At 38.9% G+C, this 21,788-nt stretch overlaps 2 protein-coding genes across 16 annotated transcripts in view; both read right to left on the bottom strand.

Moving 5' to 3' along the window:
- The window catches only part of LOC102528441 (histone-arginine methyltransferase CARM1-like), a 274,834-nt gene extending 263,928 nt beyond the window's left edge, over nt 1–10,906 (bottom strand). The window contains exon 1 of the mRNA XM_072959540.1: nt 10,123–10,906. Coding sequence (XP_072815641.1) covers nt 10,123–10,204 — 82 coding nt within the window. The 5' untranslated portion in view covers nt 10,205–10,906. The remainder of the gene's footprint in view (nt 1–10,122) is intronic.
- A 907-nt stretch (nt 10,907–11,813) lies between these two features.
- Nucleotides 11,814–21,788, bottom strand: part of RFX3 (regulatory factor X3) — a 280,535-nt gene continuing 270,560 nt past the window's right edge. For all 15 annotated transcript variants that reach the window (XM_072959525.1, XM_072959539.1, XM_072959526.1 and 12 more), the window contains one exon: nt 11,814–18,785. In XM_072959525.1, coding sequence (XP_072815626.1) covers nt 18,547–18,785 — 239 coding nt within the window. In that variant the 3' untranslated portion in view covers nt 11,814–18,546. The remainder of the gene's footprint in view (nt 18,786–21,788) is intronic.

Genomic DNA, 21,788 nt, shown 5'->3' with positions numbered 1-21,788 from the left:
CAGGGAAATATATACAAGATCTTGTGGTAGCTCATAGCGAAAAAAAAAATGTGACAATGAATATATATATATGTTTGTGTATAACTGAAAAATTGTGCTCTGCACTAGAATTTGACACAACATTGTAAAATGAGTATCAATTAAAAAAAGTAAAAAAAAAAGAAAACAAATGTATGTCTATACATGCATTACTGGGATATTGTACACCAGAGATAGACGCATAGTAATTGATTGTACTTCAACAAAAAAGAAAGAAAGAAATGAATTGATAAAATGGGACATTTATTGGTAAACTATAAACAAAAATTAACTGCTACTACTTTCCTAGTTTCTTTAGGTATATTACTACAATTGAGAGAACTCAGCAGCCTTGAGGATAATTTTCAAAATTAACATTTTGTCTACACGGTATAAGCCACCAATTCACACACACAAAAAAAGGGAAATGAAATTTATATATACACACACACACACATATATATAAAAGATCAGATATTCAAGCTCAGTTTGGAACATAGGATAAAAATCTAAAAACCTTTTTTTCACATTCTAGAATCACAAAATATCTTTAAAATTCTACTGGTTAAGGGACAGAGAAATAAGCATCCTGTTCATTGATGAAGGTTATGTAAATTGGTAAATCTCTTTGCAGTATAGTATCTATCAAATTTCTAAACACCTATCTTTTATTACTCAGCAATTCCACTTCTAAAAAGGACCTGTGGATGGACTGGAGTCAAAGATTTGAGGACAGATTTTAAGGTTAAAATCTAAGTGAAAATTACAAATGTACCCCGAAATCCCTTCAACGCACCTCAAACTACAGCATACTGTATAGACTTATAGTGTAATCTACATGTGAGAAATATATAAATGTGTAGAGAAGCGTGAAAACATAATTTTACAGCATTTCTAGCAAAAAAAAAAAAAAGATGAGACCCTCATCCAATAACTGAAATAAAAAGATAAAGATGAATTTATTGATGATTAATGTAAAGGGGAGCTATGCCCAGTCACATGGTCTCTGCATAGAGTGGACTGCTGAGCTTTACATGGTTTTGTTTGGTCTGGTTTGGTGTGGTTTTGTAACATGGAGTTCAGGGGCTGCAGCTTCTCCAAGGTGTTAGTAGATGGACATCACTTGTAGAAGCCTGGTTACTTGGGTGAGACTATTGGTTGCCTGGAACTTGAGGCATTATTGGTGTGAGTCTCTGCTTGGCTGGCTTTCAGACGCCTGGAGTTGACACTGATTGTAAAAGCATGTTCAAGTTGTTGATCCATTGGTTTGTGAGGGGTTCTGGTGGCTCCTTGTTATCCTGGCTACAGAACAATCTATCTTTTCTGAAATGTCTGGAAATATATTTGGTCTTACCACTGAGCTTACTCTTTTTGTCTTTTGATACAACTCCACTTCACAATCACAAAAACAGACAAGGATATTCACTGCCCAAAGAAACTGCAAAACCTTACATAAATAAGGTGATTAAATGAATCTGGTACATCTGTACTATGGAAAACAATATAACTGTTTCTATAAGGAAGGAAATTAGACGTACTGATATGGAACGTATTGAATCTTCATAATAAGGTCGTGAGTAAAAACAAGATGCAGAACAAGTTCTTACCTATATGTAGAACTCTCTGGAAGGATAAAAGAAGAAACTAATCAAAAGTGTTTACCTCAAAAGAGAGAAGTTGGGAGCCTCTGCGTGGAAAGAGTGGAGGAAAACCTTCAGAAAGTTAGCTTTCAAACTTATGGTTACCAAAGGGGAAGGGAGAGAGGGAGAGATAAATTAGGAGATTGGGATTAGCAGATACAAACTACTCTACACAAAATAGATAAGCAGCAAGGTCCTACTGTATAGCACAGAGAACTATATTCAATACCATGTAGTAACCTATAATGAAAAAGAATATGAAAATGAATATATATGTGTAACTGAATCATTATGCTGTACACCAGAAACACAACATTGTAGATCAACTATACTTCAATAAACAATTTTTTTAAAAAATCACACATTCAGTAAATAATTTTTAAAAAGAAAAGACAAGAAAGTTAGTGTTCAAAAACCAGAGATCTTAGGCTCAAAATTCCATTTTCTTTTCACGTTTCACAGCCAAACTCCTCTTTCATGTGATTTTTCAGGTTGATGCTCTAGTTGGCTTTGCATAAGAGCACCCGCAACATATTGCATAAAATGGTCTTTAAAAACCTATCACACAATAGCATCAGGCAAAATCCCCCTCTTTTTATTCATCCCCATTAGCTTGGTTGAGTGTGTTCTCAAGGTTTGGCAAACCTGGGGTGAGGACCCTTCTCAGGGATCATCCGGAGGTAGCACAGTCCTGCCCAGACCTCTGTATCAGACCCTCTCCCAGCCCGCTGGGCTCCGTGCCTCCGCAGGGGGCTCCCCACCACCTGTGGGGTGCACCTGCTGTTTACTTTCTCCAGAAACCAGAAGCCTGTTTTCTCCAAATCCCCTATTTACTCAGCACAGAGTTGATACATTCTCGAGTGTGTCTTTTAACTGCCTCTGAAACCAGTGCCTCCAGGGCCCCTGAAGGACTTTCAGCAATCCTCCGTCAAATCTTCCCGGCCTCCTGCCTGCTTCGAGAGGCTCAGAACTCAGCACAGCCAGCCCGGTGTGGTCTCCCGAGAGCTCCGTCGCAATTACTATTACCATTACTGGGAGAAGACAACTCGTTATTGCGAAATAAAGTGGAGCAGGAACAAAGGCCTGTCGGAATGACTGAAATTTCTAGGATTGCTCCAGTCAGCACTCGGGGAGGGGCGGCTGGGGAGGGAGGAGGGGGCGCGAACGAGGGGCAGAACAGAACTAACTCGGCGGCGAGAGGTCCGCGGTTAAATGGCAAAGGTGCAGGGAGGACAAAAAATCACAGTTGGGGGTTTTTCCTCTTGGGTGGGGCTGTCAATTAAGTAGGTGGATTCATGCATTTTTAACTTTCAACTGTTAACACAGGCTTTTCTCTGGTGCACACACATGGAGAGACTGTGTGAGCTGCCTGGTGTTTCTTCTAGTAAGGACATGAATCCTACTGGATTAGAGCTCCACCCTTACGGTTTCATTACTTAATTACTTCCTTTGGAGGCCCCATCTCCAAATACAGACACAATGGAGGTTAGGGCTTCAATATATAATTCTGGGGAGGGCACAAACAATTCAGTCCAGAGTAGGTGGGTGTTCCCTCTATCTATCATACTCAGGTCAAAACAGCAATCTGTAGCTGTAAAGTAGATGAAATGAATCTGTTCTCCACAAAACTCCAGCACCTGGGAATCTACTGGACACTGAATATGGGTTTAGGGCGTTAGAGCACCACAGTTAAGAGCTCTGGTAACCGAACTCACAATGTAGATCCCAGGTCTTACAAACATGACTTCACCTCTTAGAGCCAGAGTTCCTTGACCACCAACTATCAGAAGAAAGTCACAGACCTGCAGCTCTCCTCCAAAATGTTGCCTTTAAAAGACATGTCCCTGAAAACCATCAAGGAGTTGGGGTCTTCTGAGCACAAGCCACCCATTCTCCTTGCTTGATCCTCAATAAACCTTTCTCTGCTCCAAACTCCAATGTCTGGTTTGTTTGGCCTCACTGCATTGGGTACATGAACTTGGGTTCAACAACACTGTAGCAATGTACAATAATTATCTACATGTCATGACATGAAAACAGAACAGCTGATGAGGTTCAAGACATGCTACCCAAAATGTGGCACTATGAAATATAACTGTCTTAAACTGAAGGAAATTAAAAAAAAAAACCCAAAAAACCAGCAGAAGCAGGAAGATCACTCCAATCTCCCCTGATCACCCGTCTTCCTCTGAAAACAGGTCATTAAATTCCTATGTGAAAAGTACCCCATACCAGGAGGAGGAAAGAAATTCATTCGTATTACCAAAGACAGGGAATTTAGGGCCAAGAAATCTGTACATTGTTAAACTAATCCTTCTCTTCCTAGTTATTTCTTCACCATTTACTTTACCCAAATCCCTTTGTCTTGTCAGTTCTTTACAAATTTATTCTTTGTCTAAAACGTTTTTTTCAAATTTCCATAGTGAACATAAAATACTCTATATAAATTGCTATTTAAAATTGTTTTAAAGCTTTGAATTTATCCACTAAAGGAAATTCAAAAATATTTTCTTCAGGTAGATGAAAATAATCCCAGACAGGTCTGTAACACAAGAAATGGTGGACGTGTGCGTGAATCTAAAAGAAACACCGGCTATACAAAACCACCATCATGATGTCAAATGTGTGTGCACAGAAACAAGCTAGAACCAAAACACTGGGAGGGAGTTATCAGAGCTACAGCAGTACATCATTCAGGACACTGTCCACAGAGTACAGAGGAACTGCAGCACTGAAAAGAGAAACACTGAAAGTTTGCTTTAAGTACTCCTTTCAAGCCATTAAAATTGAGAGAGAGAGAGAAGACAGTTTCTGACCACATCTGAGGGAGATATCACTACAAAATATAAAGTCATACTTATATTTTAAGGTATAGACACAATCCACCCCTAAGAATGGATTTGTCTCTTGGTAACTTAGGGTCAGAAAAAAACAAAGAATAGCAATAAATAAAGTGTTTGTCAATTAGACCATTTCATCTTAACAAATCTAGCTAGCCAGTCTCTAGAGCTCATGAAGTATTCATTCATAATTCTCCAGAGAAAAGCAATTTATTGTACAGAACACAGGCAAATAAAAGTTCTGTGAAATTGTTCCAAAGTTTCCCTGTAACTTAATGTGATCTCCTTTTGGGGTGGGGGGGAGGCTCATGTTTCTAATTTGCTATATTTTCTGTTTCCACACCAGGTTGAACCTATACATCTTAGTTCCATCTTCACCATCTACTGTTAGCTAAATTATGGTAAATTAAACTAACAGAATTTTTCAACTTGTTTAATTTACCCACATGCTAAATATTCAGGACACAGGAGAAAACAAGTATGTTCTTGGATAAGACAAACCAGTAGATATCATGGATTTAAAGAATATTCTTGAAAGTCTCTTTATATTTAATGCTTATTGAGTGAATGGATGGTATTGAGAGAATGAGTGAATGGATGGATATGCAAGTAAATAGAGGGTTATGCAAACAAGCAAACTACTTGATCACATTCCTCCCTTCGGTTTGCTTCAGCTGGATCTGAGCACCTGCAGAGGTTACATGAGAGACTATCTTCCAAGCTGGCCTTAGTAGCTGCGGGAGCGCCAGCTTCTGTTCTGCCCAACATGCAGCCCCAAGTGCTCGTCCCTAACCAAGAGTGAGCACTGCTGGCTGCTGACACCTAGAATTTCAGCAGGGGAGCTGCCCAGTCACAGACCTTGGTTCCCATTCAACTCAGCACCTGTGTAGCTGGCCTGAGGCCTTGCATCCCAGCCTCGACAGCGACAGCTCCTGATAGGGTTCCCACCTGGCTATATAAATCAGTGTTGCTCACTCAGCCATCGGCTCGTCACCCGTGTGGTAGGAGTGACTCCTGTGAAAAGGTGAAGTGCCAGACACGTAGAAGACAAAGTGGGCAACGCTGTAGTTTAATAGAGGTGAAAAAAGATTCTGATCACATGGGAATATATTTGAAAGAAGTTCCAATCCAAGACAACACTCTTACTCCAAAGGCTTGTATAGGAAGAAACATGGCAAACAATGAACCATAAGTCATAGAGTCACACACCCTTCAGAGAGCAGGGGGGTCTCAAATGTCCAACAATCCAAAGCCCTCCCTTCAGATGAGGAAGATGGGAAGACCAGGTCCTTCCCAGTGTCACACAACCTGTCAGTGGCAGACTGAGGACAGTGACTTTACATGTGTCTGCCACTTACAGAATACATCGGCATACATTGTCTTATTTTTTCCACCACACTAACCCTGTAAATTAGGTATCTGTTATGATGCCTACCTTACATCTAAAGAAACTACCTGTCAGAGCTGGGATATTTGTTCCTCCAAGACAAATACAATCCAGAAATCAAAATTTCTCTACCCTTGATCAGGGTATTTGATGATAGATCTTTGTAGAGCTGTGCAGAACCAAGTTTTTCATTGAGGTTGACTATGTTTTACACATTGAGAGTTATTTTGAGATCACTGAGAGAGACAAACCATAACTTTGTGAAAAAACAAAGTAAATACAGAGATACATTGAGCAATAAAATCAAAATTATGAATTTTTTTACAAATATAGATTTAAAATACACAGTTCTAATGTGTCAATTATAACATATAACTGAGAAGGTAATAAATGAAGTTAAATCATTTTAAGGCCCGTGTAATTGTCTAGGAGGAAGGTAATAGCATTGACATTTTCAGATTTTTTTTTAAGTTGAAGTACAGTTACATAACTGTGGATACTTACAGATCTTGATCATGTATATAATTAATAATATATTATATATAATATTATGTACTATAATATTTCTTTCAAGTTAACCAATAAAAGAAAAGAAAAAGTATATATGGCTTCTTAACCAGCAGAAGTGAAGATGGAATTATAGAAATTATTCAGTCCAATAGAAGGGAAAAAAAAGAAAACACAGGACGGGCAGGACATTTAAAGGCTCAAAATAATATGGTAGATGAAACCTAATTATGTCAGCAGCTGTATTATCTGTAAATAGACTAAGTGTTCCAGCTAGCAGCCATGATTTGTCCCAAAAAGTCTCACTTTAATCCATTTACAAGAAACACATCTAAAACATTAAAATGTCTAAAAGTTGAAAGTAAAATTATGAAAAAGGATTAAGTCAAAAGAATACTAGTATATCTATATTAATATTAGACAAGACAGACTTCCAGGCAAAAAGCAGCACAAGGCAGATGTGCAGTCACTTCATAATGGTAAGAGCTTCAATCCTTCAGGAAGATAAAATAATTTTAAGTTGCTGTACTCCTAAACATTGCCAATAATAAATAGACAAGCAAGCAAGCAAGCAAAGAATTACAAGAAGTAGACAAATCCACAATCAGATTGAGAGATTAAAACTCACCTCTCTGAGTAAATTAAAGAACAGGAAGATAAAACATACCAGTATGAATACTTAAAACATGAACAACATAATTACAAACTAGAGCACAAGGATGCACATAAAATCTGCACACAGTACTAAATAATACAAATTCTTTCATGGTACACATGATATTTAAGGAAACTGACTGTACACTAAGGTTATAAACTAAACAAACACAAATCTCAAAAGATGGAAATCATACAGAATTTATTCTCTGACAGCAATGTAATTAAGTGACAAATCAATCACAGCAAGGTAACTAGAAAACCTTTATATGTTTGAAAAGTAAAACATAGACTTCCAAACTGTCCATGGGTTAAACAGGAACTGTTAATGCCAATTAGGTAATGTTTAGAGTGATTACAAACAAAATGTCCTGGACCATCTTTAGGTCACTATAGAAAGACTTAAAGAAAGTGGAAGTTTTTCTAAAAATATATATATAACTTAGCAAAACTGACTTAGGAAAGAATTTAAAACTTGAGTTGTAACATAGCCATTAAAGAAATTGAACCAATCATTTAAAATCTTCCCAAAAAGGAAATTCTAGGTCTAAGGAGCTTCACTGTTGAAGTCCACCAAACATTCAAGGAAAAATTAATAAAGTAAGAGAGAATGAATGGGAGAAACATTAACCAAAGAAAGTATATCTGAAAAATATCTAGAAGGAAGACACAAGTTAGTAAGTCCTTGTTACCACACCTGAAAACACTCCAAGAGTTATTAGCTTTTAAAAGGAAAGACTGGAATCCCAGAAAAATGCCACTCCCCTCTAGCATCATTCCAGCAATGACTGACCAGGCCCTTCCTTCCCCTTGAACTGCCCTGGGGAGGGGGGCTGCAGACCGTCCCACAAGAACACCCTCAGGCCTCCCACAGAGCTCCTGGGCTCCTGGCTAAGCTCCTGTGTTATTTCATCTTCACACTTCCACTGTGTTGTGGATCCTATTCTTATCTTTATTTTACAGCTGATGAAACTTAACTTCAGAAAAGTGATTTTTATGGCCACAGAGTTAGCAGATGGCCTGGCTGGGGACAGAAGGCAAGCAAAACGACTGGAAAATTCACACCCTCCACCTCTCCTCTGTATCTGTGTTATTAGTCGTCCCACTGAATCTCCCAGCAGGATCCATCAGGAATGTTTGTTTTCCCACAAAAACACTCCCCTTCCTTGGCACAGATAAACCAGTGCTGACTATTTCAAAGGAGCATATGGCGCCAAGGATTGACCTTTGGATGATTATTTACAGGACGCAGACATTATGAGGTTCGTGCCATCATGTGACATTAGGCAGTCAGCAGCTACCCAAAACAGGTGTTTAAAACTGCAACTGACAAATATTTAATATCTCCATAAAATAGGGATTAATAACCGAAACTATCCCATAGAGTTGTTGGGATAATTAAATGAGCTAATATGTGTCCTTTATGTCACCCACCAAGAAGCAAGCAGGCAGAAGGCATCTCCGTGAAACACTGTTCACCCCTCCAGCATGGCCAACCAAGCCCTGCTGCTTCTTTTGAATGTGGTATCTGCCCAGCCCTAACTGCACTACATTCAGAGGAGCATCCATGGACAGTAATGAAGACACCCAAATTTCGTAATTTCGGTTCCTCTCAGGGAAGAAATTTCCTGATTCTGAAGGAGTGTTGGAGCTTGATCGAAACAGCTCAGTCCCCAAGCATACATCTACCCCAATTCTCCCGGCTTCAGCATCCTAAGTTAAGGAATTGTCATCCCTCTGGAATAAATTTCCCCTCCACATACATTACTCAAACTCCTCTTATCGCTGTACCAGGTTCATACTTTAATTTCTCAGAGATTTTGTGACGTGAAACAGTTCAGTGTGTAACACAGATTCTAAGGAATCACAAGATCAGAAAGATTTTTTAAAATTTCTTTTTTCATAACTTAATGGTTCCCCTACCTAACACATGTAATGTGTTCTGAGAATATATAGGTATGTTTAACAGGCTGCTATTAAAATGACAGAGATATAATGATGTGTTAACGTAAGTGCTTAGTGCTGTATTTGCACTTCTATTCCAAGTTTAACTTCGGGATGATCACTTGGTGTATAAAATATTTATTTGCCCAAAGTGCATTTACAGTTACAAAATGGCAACTGCTGAAGGAAAGGTTCCCCCCAAAATCAAAGACCATTTTGATGAGTAATCCATTTGCCAAATTATTTAGGGACTTTTGAAGTGTTGATTTCTCCGTCTGCAAAATGGCAAATAATCCTAGATAAAATACAAGCTGCTTTTACAACAATTTTTTTTTCAAGTAATGGACTTCCTGTGATTTGATTCAGAGCTTTTGAAGGAATTTTAAGTTAGTTCAGGCTTTCACAGAATTCAGCAACATGTTCCAAATTTTTTTTGCCATGTACTGACTTCTAGAAATATGTGTAGAGAATGTGTGAATTGGAAAAATAGGATAAATGCACAGATAAAATGCTCAAGAGAATTCATTAAGGACCACTTGTAATGACAGAAACCATCAACCTTAAATAGCATAATCATTAGGTGTAATCATGAGGGAATTTCTCAATCCACATAAAAAATAACTGCAGATTAGATTATATACCAAGTACCATCCTACATACCGAGAATTCCATAGCGAGCAAGACTGAGAGGTCCCTGAGCTTTCAATTCAAGATGGTGACACACAGAGACCCTAAGCTCGCCTCCTCCCGTGAGCACATGGCACCTACAGCTACATGTGGAAGTTTCCTCTGAAAAACCCCTGCAGGCTGGCCGAGCAGCCCCTACACGCTGGGCAAACGAGAAACAAACAAAAAACAGATCAAAGTTGGGACAGTCTCACCATAAACTTCCCCTCCCCGACGCCTCCCCCTCCGCCAGTCAGGAGGGAACTCAAAACCCAGAACATCTCCCTGAGGAATGAAGGGTTCCTACCCTACATCTGACACCTCAGCTTTCCAGACCTTCACCTCAGAGACGAGCTCCCAGAACATCTGGAACATCTGAAAACCAGCAGGGCTGTGGTCCTCAGGGCCCACAAGGCTCTAGCAAAGCTGAGAAAGGTTCTGCAAGGGCTGGAGCCCTCAGACTCACCCCGCGGCTCCGCGCAGAAGCAGCCGGCGTGCAGACGCGAAGTGAAGAAGCCTCCTTTGCGCACGTTAAATTGTTGTCTCATGCTAGCTCACTCCTCTGGGAGTCGGCACCCTCCTCGGGGTTCAGGCGGGGCCGGCTCCACGCTCCCCGCCGCGCGGCTCCGCTGCCGGCGCCATCTTTTTTCCTCAACTGTAGGCCTTTTTGTTCTCTTCCTGGCAGGGGCCATCTTCTCCCTCTGCCGCAGCCCAGAGCCGGTATCTCCTAGAAGGGAGCTTCCACACTGTCTGGTGCCTTGGGTTTGGCGGCTGCAGCCCAGGAGACGTCCCTCAGGTGCCCGGCTCTGGAGGCCTCCGGGGGCCTGGGATCCTGGGCCCCGCGGGCCTGGCACAGCCGGGACGCCGCAGACTGCCGCCTGACCGGGCACGCCGCGGCCTTCCTGACGGAGCCCGTCTGTTTGTGGTCCAGTCTTCTCTTTCCCCCCTCCCTGTCCCTCTCTGCCTTCCCCCCGTAACTCGCCCCTCGGCCCCTCCAGCTCACCAGCAGTGCCCGGATGGGAGCTTGTACTCCCGTCTGTGCCCCGATTTTTGTGGTTTTCTCCGGGGGACACCTCTCAGTGGCCTGGCTCTGGTGGCCCACAAGGACCGTCACCAATGGAGAAAGAATTCTTACACCGCCGCCACCCCCAGAGCTTAGGAAGCGGCAACAGAGCCAGGAGCTCTGTGGAAGGGGCCTGTTAAACGCATCATCCATCATAGCTGCAGCCTGTGCGGCAGGTATCTCATTAAAAGACTAAGGTCCCAGAAACCATGAAGTTTGGACTTCGAAAGGGAGACACACAATAAGGAAATAATATTTATCCAAATATTTAGTGTTAAAAGTTAACATTATTTGGTACAATTCTATGTTACCGGCGTAAATGTCCATATAAATTAAAATGGTTTTGGTCTTTCTGTGGGCTAAAATGTTAATGTTTGCTTCAGAAGTAACTTTGTACTATGATATAAAAGCACCATGCTGGAGATTTCCAAAAGGATATTTTGTCCTGCATTTCTATTCTTTATAAAGAAACCCGAATGAATTGGCTATTCCACGTTTTAGGAGGAGACCCTATGTATACGATGATTTTTTTTTTAAATGCCTGCAAGGTAAAAAATGATTCAAACTTGATTGTGGTGGTCACTACATGATTGTGTGTTTGTCAAAACTCACAGAAAGGTACGCTAAAAAGGGTGAGTTTTCCTGCATGTCAATATATAACGCAAAGAAGAAAAAAAAATTGGGGTAGGGTATCTTAAGTGTATTAAAATGAATTTTAATAAGCTATTTCAATCTAGGCAAGGAACTTGGGTGCCAGATATCAATGTGAAGTGACACAAAACAAACACATTATGAACATTCAAAAATCTGGATGTACAATGGAAATGTTGACAGCTTTTGAAATTAAACAGTACTCAATCACTAATTTTCTTTGAGGGTAAGATTTGTATCCTGCTGGGCTTATAATTTTGTTTTCTCTGTTTGTGCTGTTCATGTGCAAATATTGCCAATTTCATTTGACACAAAAAAAGAAAACAACTTAATTTGTTTCTAAGCTAGTAAATGACACGGAGACTACCATCCAGATGAGGCAGTGTAATGTCAGCTTCCCAGCAATGATTTGAGGGGGTAAAAATCAAGCCATGTCAAATGTATTTGTAACAAGGAAACAAATTTATTGATTTTTAAAAGACAAGACACCATTTTGTTTTGAAAAACACAAGAAAGCTAGCCTGAGTTCAAGTCTGAAATATTCAGAAAAATCCTACTAATATCTTTAGTATGTTCCAGTCATTTGTTTAAACAACACACTAAAAGTTAATATATATTTTTATAATTATAAAAGTTCCCCAGTTATTGTACAGTACACAATACAAATCGCCCACAAACTATTATTTAGCTCCTGCCAATTTTGAGAGGACATGATATACTAAAAGATTTAGCATTTCTCACAAAAATCACATCAGGAAATACGTATTTACAAAATCAAATACATTATACAAAAAACCATCACATGTTATTCGGTAAAGATGTTTTTAAATAATTAAAAAGTTTATTCAACTGTAGTCCAAAAACTGGAAAAGAACATTACATTATCTCACACATACAATCTCTACAAAAGTTGCTTACCTCATTTACATAATATATTCAGTCGATTGTAAAATAAATGTTCAAATATCTCCTAGTGTTACTATGTTTCTGTGCTTGTGGGACTGAATAATGTAATCTGCCACTTACTAAGTGAAATTTAAATGATGGCACTTAAAAAAAAAATACAGTATTTTAAAAAAACACAATGAAAGAAGTTTGACCTAGAAGGTACGAAAGCCCTGAGTGATAAGGAGAATTACTGATTGGTAAGCACTACAATTAACCTAATTAAAAGTTTACCACCCCAGGCACAAATTTCCAAGTTTTCTCAAGGCACTCACTTAAAGTTTCTGTAACCAACGCATTGGTCACCACCATAGGTCCCAATTGATGATGGAGATGAGTAGAGAAAAAAATTTGCTTTGGTACAAAAGATGCTTTTTAAACGAATAATATTCAATACCTACTCTCTTGGGTCATTTTAAATTGTGTTTAGCAGGTGAAAACAAGGCAATTATTTGTTCAAAAGTATTAATTCACTGAAGGAAAGACTTACTGGGTTATCAACAGTCAATGGGAGTTTTTCACTTGCTCTTTCCTCCCCAGAATCGTAATTCCTCTAATAAAGATTTGTTGTCCTCATTATTGAGCTACATAAACAATTCTTACCAAAGATTTCATTACTCAGGGCTTCCAATCCCAACATCATAATTTATTTAAAAACAAAAAACAAACCAAAAAAACAAAGTAAAGAAGGGGCGGTGGGGGGGCGGGGGAAAGGATCAGATACCAGAACCAAATAAAAGAAGAGGCAAAATACATTTTTGAAAATAGGACATATTACCAATTACTTCAAACCAAAGTGGGGGGAAAATCCTAGGCAGTCACTTTGTAAGTGGCTTTTACTATTTAAGTAAAATTGGTAAACTAAACTCAGGTCTACTGGCACATAAAATCACTAGCAGCAATGATCAAGGCATGCAAACTGAGAAGCATTTACAGTAAATCATCATGAAGAATTCAAAAGAAGAGAGTTAAATTAAAACCCTTTGAGTATTGCATGTTAACACGTGAGTAATTTGCATGGTCTGACTTCCTAAACTGCCTAAAAAAGCAACATTTACGGCAAACTTGCACTATGCTATGGATGTCCTTTGATCAGACATCGGAATAGGTTACACTCTTTGTGAGCGCCCAGCTAGGGCAGCGCAAGCACATCTGCAGACGACACTGCTCTCAGGTTCCATCACGCAGGGGACAAAAGGGGCCCAGGGCTCGCTGAGCGTCCCTTGAACAAAGTCAGCAATTGTGTAAGCGGACTGGCATTTACAGATATCAGCAGTAGTCATAGCATCTCCTGACAGACGAGCTTAAAATCAAGTGCTTTGCTCTCCATTCTATCTAGATATAATTTTTTGACAAAGTATTAAAGTTTTGGAGTATAGATAAAATTATGCCCTATATGAAATTCCCGAACAGTATTTTATGGGCAATCTAACTCCAAACAGCTTACCTGCCCCCGAAGAGTTCGGCTTTTCTTTATCCATTTGAACTTGTTTCTTCCTAAGGCTTCACTTACAATTGTACTTTCTAAAGCTAAATAAACAAGATCTTTTGGGAAAAAAAGAAAAAGAAATGTAACCTTTTCTTTATCATACCTTTTAAAGGCAATCTAGGTACTTTCAATGTGCAGAGAGATCAGTTATGACATAGGTCTACAGGCCCATGTATTTGTCCTCCTTTTCTAGAGTCATAATGTGATGCTAGAAAAGTTGATTTTTTTTTCTGTAAACAGTACACTTACTTAGATGGCAGTGAGTATTTGGGAATAAATATATCAAGCCCTCTTGAAGAAAATTAATAGTTGTATATAAAATGCTAGTGTTCAGCATGGAAACACTTTCTCTTCCTACCCCCCCTTTAAAAAAACAGCATAATTAGACATTTGGATATAGAGTATATTTTACCGGTCTAAGTCTAAATAAATGATCTGAAAGGCTTTTGTCCCCCATTGTATATCTTACAATGCTCAAAGGGTTAATACAAGGCATTACATCAAAGGGGTTTTCTAATACTAGAACTAAGCACTGAATTAATGCTTCTATTCCAGTTTTTAAAAAATCACCAAACTTGCAGAAATACTAGGATTCCATTAACTGATTTGTTCTAACCATACACATGGAGGTTGATCTGATCTAGTGACAAACCCAATTTTCAATAGCACTGCATGTCAACCCCTCTCCCCCATGTTCTGGTATGATTCATACAAACACAAGTTCTAAGTTCAAATTTTTGATGACTGTCGTCTTCTCACCAAGAATTTGGGGGAGGGGAGGTTATAACAAAGGTCAATTTGTTGTTTATAACCACTGCCTCAAATTGTACACAAAGGTGACTTGGCAAAGTTTTTACCTTCTTCTTGCGTCCACACAGGGAGGACCGACATCACAGTGACCCATGTTTTCTTTCTTTTGCACTAATATTTCAAGCACAGCATTATTTTAGACATTTAAAATATCATCTGAAGAATTTTGCAAATTTGAAAAACGCATCACGTTTAGCACTTCTAGAGAGTGCGTTCATGTAAAAAGGTTCATGATTACGGTAATGAAACCGTATTCATTCCTGAATGACTTTGACAGCATCCTACAAGAACATGTTCATTTTTACTCGTCAACTACAAATCAAAGGCAGTCAATGTTGCACACTACTAACTTTAGATATGCAGTGTTAAAAATCATTTTTAAAATTTTTTGTTTTTAAAGTACACCATCTAAAGAGAGGTGCATGAACCATGCTATACAGTACAAGAAAAAGCACAAAAAGGAAAGCAGATTTCTGAAAAGGCAGTAAGACTTATACAGTCAGTCCAAACATAGTTTGGAGGAGCATCCTGAAAAAGTGACCAGCCACTTGATAGCCAAAAAGAAATTTTAAATTGGGTCCCATGTTCCAAGGAGGTGGTTCACCCATTTCACTCCATTGTTCACTGGCTTGGTGAATGCAAATCTTCTGGGGATGATTCTCAAAGTGTATGAGAAGATCAAACTATACCTGTGATACTTAATTCTATTCCATGGAAATATCTTTTCTGAAACTTAAAAACAGCCAACGCCTTTGTCACATTTTTCCTCGCTGAAAGTGTAGCACTTGGTCTACGGAGATATTTTTCATTACTAGTGTTTAATTACAATGTCAAGAAATATTAAGAAGTCCTTAAAATGTGTGCTTTGTCACTTGTCAATAAATCTACTCTGAGAGTATTAATGTCTTAATAGTGTTTAGAAAAGTCATAGTTTCAGTGAATGAAAAAAATGGAAATAAAGTATTTAGTAAATGTTTGCTCCAATTTGCTCAACTGTATAAATGATGACTTTTTTCTTAATATATTTCACAATTCAAATCTAAAATTGGTTAGGATGTGTGTGTGTGATTGTACATATACAATATACATATAAAAGTGTGTGTGTATCTCACTATGGATTACAAGTAACTGGAAGTAGCAGAGATCACAGATGTTGTTTTGTTTACTGGTTAGGATTATGTACTTTAATCACAAAGAATTAAAGTTCCTAACTGTGTTCATAAAGGACATCAGAATATTTTTAGTGAGACAAGTTGAAATGTAGTAATATTTAATTCCTCTAATCTGTCCAATTTAGAACCAACCATGAACAATTGAAAGAAATGTTGAATCCTGGAGGGTTCCCAATCCCTAACTTTCATCAGTCTAAATTTGCCCACTATTATCAGATTCCTCTAATGATACAAATATATCCTACATTAAACAATGATAATAAATACATTTAAAATCATTCAACAAACAAGATGAAAGCAGTAAATACATTTGGTCCAATACAGATATAGTATAGTTCTGGAGGTGGTGGGTGGGAAAGTGAAAAAATTCAGAAAGGAGGGACAAAACGCAGAATTGTTTTTCCTTTTTCAGTTTTGCTTACACCTGTAAACCTTTCCTAATGCACAATGAAGCAGCCACATGGTCTTTGCAGCCGAAGGTGTTTTGTTGGTTTGTTTGCCTTTTCTATGTGTGTGATGGTGCAAATTCATTGCCTTTTGGGGAGAAAAAAAGGGTGATGATCATTTAAATGATATTTAAATGAAGGTGATGCTGGGATGCTAGTGAAGACCTTCAAATATGGGAGGTGTATAATATAAAATTTGAATCAATTTGAAAAATTACACCTAAAATATTTAAAGTTGACCTAAGAAACTTTGTTGGTCTTAGTGATTAGAGTAGTCTAAGGCAATCGAGCATCAGCAGGTGAAATGTACTGCATGCGACCCGATAAGCCATTTGGTATTTCCTCTCTTTTCTCCCCCCCACCCCTCACTCTAATAAAACTGGGAAGATAAACATCTGGGTCATTTTGTGCTTTCCCTTTTTTTTGGCTCTATGTATTTATATATTACTTATTTTTGCTAGTTTTTTAAAATAGCTATTTAAATGAATGGATGTGCCTTTTTATTTGTTAATAACTTGAGTGCTTAAAAGAACCTTGCTTTTCATGTAAATTAAAACAGGGGTTGGCGTATCCTCTCTGGGATCTCACCTTCTGACTTGGTAGATGACTCCCGCCCACGGGCACGCGTGTGTGCGTGTGGACACATAGACATCGAGACACACAGAGAAACATCGAGACTGAAAAGATGCACTTCAATAAGTACCTGCTTATTTTGTTAATCTTCTTAAATTATAACTAGATAAGAACGGTCTAAAATATAGATGGTTTTATGTAACAAAGCTGTAATTAAAACTAGCCTGCTACTCTACAATAGCAATCTGATCCTTAATCCTTAAGCAATCCGATCGGTAATCAAGTAATACTCAGCTCGAAGAACAAAAAATAGGTTCACGGTCACTCAGAGAGGGGAACTGAATTTTGTCTTTTTGTTTGGCTTTCTTTGCCCTAAATTTCCTTCGAAGAACATGTTACCTGTCCTTACTTCGGGAATCTGAAAATGACAGGCACACCTTGTCAAATGGATTAAGGAGGAATTCACAGGAACAAAATAAGCCTTACTAAACCTTAGCTTCAGTTCTGTTTTAAGGCACCATGTAATAGCCGAGGTACGATGATCCCTGATGTACATTCTTCAATGGCACTGGTCCATCCAGCCACCTATCCAAATCCTACAGAATTGGGAATAAGCAACAGTGAGGTGTGCCAGTTACACTGCCTTCAGGTTCTGTTTAAAATTTAAATCCACGTACTTTAGAAACCAGGAAATCTTTTTGAAGGAAATAACGATATGCAGGTTGCTACATTCCTTGCATTCTATAAATTTTCTTTTATAATAGCAGCATATGGAACTACTATTAGGAAAAAGACCTGGAATAAAAGAAAGTCATCCAAATGGAATGGTTTCCTGTATGTCCAGCTCAGCATAAGTAGCATGTACACTTAAAAAAAAAAAAGTCAAGTCATTTTTTCAGCTTCAGTATCTAAATACAACAGCCCCACTCAACAGCAGAATGCATCTGTGCAGTGGTCCCAAACACAGAATCAGTAGTCTTTAAACAGAGGAATTGGTATGCAAATAACAGTTAAAATTCAATGTTTAACGGAAGCTTGCAATAACATGGTTTAATAATTATGTACACAAATTATGTACATATTAGCATAATCTCTTGCAATTCTGTCATTTACTCCGAACTGATAAATGCACAGCTCAATTTTTCTTCAGAGAAAAATAGATGGCCTTCCCAACCCTCTAGCACTATAATAAAAATGCTCTGTATTCTCTCTCCATACTCCAAAAAGTTAGCAAAATAGTGTCTTGTGGTTCTGTCCAATGAAAAGCACCTTTCAAAAGCAAATTTGATGCATCTGCTGCCAAATGGGCATGCCTCCAGTGTAAATCAAAGAAAATCATTTCTTTTGATATTTCACAGAAGTGCATCTAATTAAAAACTTACACATGAAATCATACACCAAGACTAACGATCAACAATAAAATATTTTAAACTACAAAAAAGTAAATTACTTTTTAATTATAAGAAAACAAAAACATCGACATTAAGTGTTGTAAAAATCCTTCTTGACACCTGAAACTAAGGGGAAAAAAACTCATTTTAAAAGGCAAATAATTTGTTTACGTTAAAAAAAAAAAGACCTGGCAAAATACATACACCCATTCCATTTCACAACTCCAAAAAGGTAATGTTCAGCACAGATAGAATTTGACAACAGTCGACCTTCAGGCTTATTAGAATTTTAACTTAAGCCCAGTATCAACAGGGTTAATGTTAGCTGGAAAAATATGCTTTAATATTCTTTAGACTGCAGTGTAGGTATTTCCTGTAGCGCTGCACTGTCTGATAGTCTGAGTACTCGTGACGATGTGCTCACTGTGAATTGGGTTCAGGAGGCTTGGCTGCACGCCGCTCTCCAGAACAGGCTGCATACAGCCCACTGGAAACGCCTGGTTCAGCTCCGTTTTCTCTCTTTTGGCTTGAGGTTCTGAAGAGTCATCTAATTCCTCATCCATTTCACTCTCCACTTCACTGCCTTCATCTGCACAAACAAATAATACAAAGACTATTACCAGAAGACAAATTGGAAAAGGGCAATCAATACACGCTTTAGAGTCATTTTGATACAGACATTAAGAAAGAAGCTCAGCTCTTGGGGTACAAAGCTTGTGGGTTTCTTTTCAACGGAGTTTACTTGTATCAGTGCTCTATTCCTTTAAACCCAGCAAAGGTCATTTACTCTTGTCTGGTTTGTGATTGTACCTTTAATAGTTCTTTTAAGAAGACCTCTGGAGTTTCATAAAGTTTTAATATTAAATACTGGCATAATTTGTGTTGTTATAAATTAGTCACTTTGGTACACTATGCTGGCCTTTGGGCAATGTATTGAGGAAAAATGCTAACTAAAAAAAAAGAAAGAAAAAATTTCCGTTTCCTCCACAAATCCACACTAGACATAAATTTCATCTGTGCTGATGTTAATGTAGGTGGGATCTATGTTGATTCACAAAATAACTACGGCATATCTATATATATGTACAGGGGCTGCTGGACAGACTTTCTGTGCACATGCATGTTGTAGATCACAATATTAGCTAGGCCCTTAATTTTTATTATAAAAAACTATGAAGACTAAAGCAATAGTATCAGATTAAAAATGCACAATGAATTTCCATTCCTAGCAACACTGATACTCTCTGGTAATAGCTGGTATTCATTTCTGGAAATTAGGTGTATTAAACAGTCACTGTTACCTCCAGATTTTAATACATTTTACATTAACTAAAACATCATTATAATGAAATACCATTTAATTTTTCCAGCATGCACTGTTAAAATTCAAAAGCACAGCAGAGAGAGAAAACGCTCACACACTGCTTTACTCCTGGGTAAGATTCTCCTCAGAGGGGTGTAGATAATACCTCCCCATGAGTGCTCATTTTTAAACACTGGGGATATATTTCTGCCTAAAAAATGTTTTACCTCACTTTCAACATGTTTTATTGTTTACTGCAAAAATCCACACATTATACCACAGCCTCATCTATAACTAAAACGTACCTATATTTACTCTAAGGTTTTTGACTTACTATAGTGACTTGTATTAACAGAACCAGACCTCCATTCTTCTCTCTTACGGCATGTCACCTATAGTAGGTGCGTAACAAGGAACTGAAGAGTCAAAGTTGGACTCTTTCCAAGAAGTGTTGGGTCTAGTTTTACCATTTGGGGCACACCTGCAGCAGAAGTTCTGCTACTACAGCTCTCAACACACACGGGGTCCCTGACTTTCCCTCTCTTATGAGTTGGTGCAAAGGTGGTTCCAGAGAAAAGTGAGGAGTGACAGGGCTTCCATGTATGGTTGCGTAGGTTGGACAGTGTGCAGCTGCAGGGAGCAACGTCCTCTGAGAAATGTTATGTGTGACTTACGAGGCTGAGATTAGATGCGTTGACTAGAAATGATGTCTGTAATGCATTAAGTGATAAGCAGAGTTCTCTCAGATGAGGCAAAAGACGTCTGGGCCCACCTACTTTATCTGGTTACCTTTTCGCCTCTGGTAAATGGACTTGTCAGATGTCAACATTACAGCTCGTCAGAACAAGCATGTTCAAAGGCTGGCGGGCTGCAGGAGAGGGGTACATTTGATAGACATTTGCTGCAAGTGGGTATAATCAAAACGTGCTCATATGGCACCTTTTCGTATGCTTTTTGTATTTGTTTATGTCTAAACAAAAAGGGCCTGGAAGGATCCTCACACTAAATTTTTAATGGGGTAGATTCTCAGGCTTGTGGCTATAAAGTTTTGCTTTCTACAGTTTCCTAACTCTCTGTATTATTTGAAATCTTTATACAGACATAATATCACTTACATTATTTTAAAAATTAAATTCTCATTTTGTGGAAAAAGCTCACAAAAGTTTCTTAAAGATTTCACACTCAAGCCTTAGGTTCCGACTGTGCCAGTCCGGCTATACTTCACGAAATATCCAGTCTGGGGGAGAATGGGGCCAGCACAGCCGCCCCAAGAAGGTGAGGGCAAGTCACACTGCTGCTTGGCTCCATCTCCACCAACCTTTCTGTGGCTGAGAAATAGTGTCAAAACTATAATAAAAGAGGCAGCAGTGAAAGGAAAAAGTTCATTTCGAGCAGGCAGGCAAGTGGAGAGAGGAGGATGGGCCTTTCATCTTCCCCGCTGTGGGGAAATGAGGACAATGGACAGAAGCAGCTCCAGTGCTCCAGGCCACCCTTCCTCAGGTCCGCTTGTGGGTGACGGGGGTCCTCTGGATAGGCGACATAGCAATCACGAAGCTAGCCCACAGACATTTTATGCTCTTATAAAGACTCAAAGACATTTCCGAGGAACCTACCTGAAGTTATGGGGATTTTGTACACAAAAACTAAAACTAGGAGCTACTGGAGGTAACCAAAGACTTCGGTTCAACACTTGACAGAGAAGGCAGGCTGCAGTTCATGCTGGGCCCAGGAGCAGCATTCCTGCTGCACCTCCAGAAACCCTGGGATGAGATCCCAAACCTGAATCATGAAGCTCTGGCGTCAGTGCATCATCAGGGTTGCCTTGTGTTGGACCTGGGTTTCAAAAGCCACCTTTCCTGCTCTGAAATTACAGATTGGCCTCATCACTGATTTACTTTTCTGTTTCTGTGGTTAATCTTATAGAATATACATTTGCAGCAACAACCTTTTGGGGCAATTCTTTTCTATTTTTGCTGTGTTATTATGCATATTCCTAAAACAGGGATTAATGCATACTCAATTGATAGAGACTGACAGGAGTTTAATATGGGAGTGATGGAGTCACACAGGACTTTCCCCAGCACATCAATGTCCCCTGTCACCAAAGAGGCATGGAAGCGGAACACTGAGTACTCAAGTCCAGGATGCTCCAGCGAACAGAAGGGCACCTCACGTGCAGACCCCCCAACTCCTCCCTCCTGCCTGTTTTCACACAGGCTCTGGCTCTGTCCCAGAAGGGCTAATTGGGTGGTTCTCCCCATTCTTTGTGCACTTTGTCCCTGACTCCAG

Source organism: Vicugna pacos, chromosome 4, assembly GCF_048564905.1.
Source record: "Vicugna pacos chromosome 4, VicPac4, whole genome shotgun sequence".
NCBI lineage: Eukaryota > Metazoa > Chordata > Mammalia > Artiodactyla > Camelidae > Vicugna > Vicugna pacos.
The sequence above is the reverse complement of the archived record's forward strand: the minus strand, read 5'-3'. Positions and strand labels throughout refer to the sequence as shown.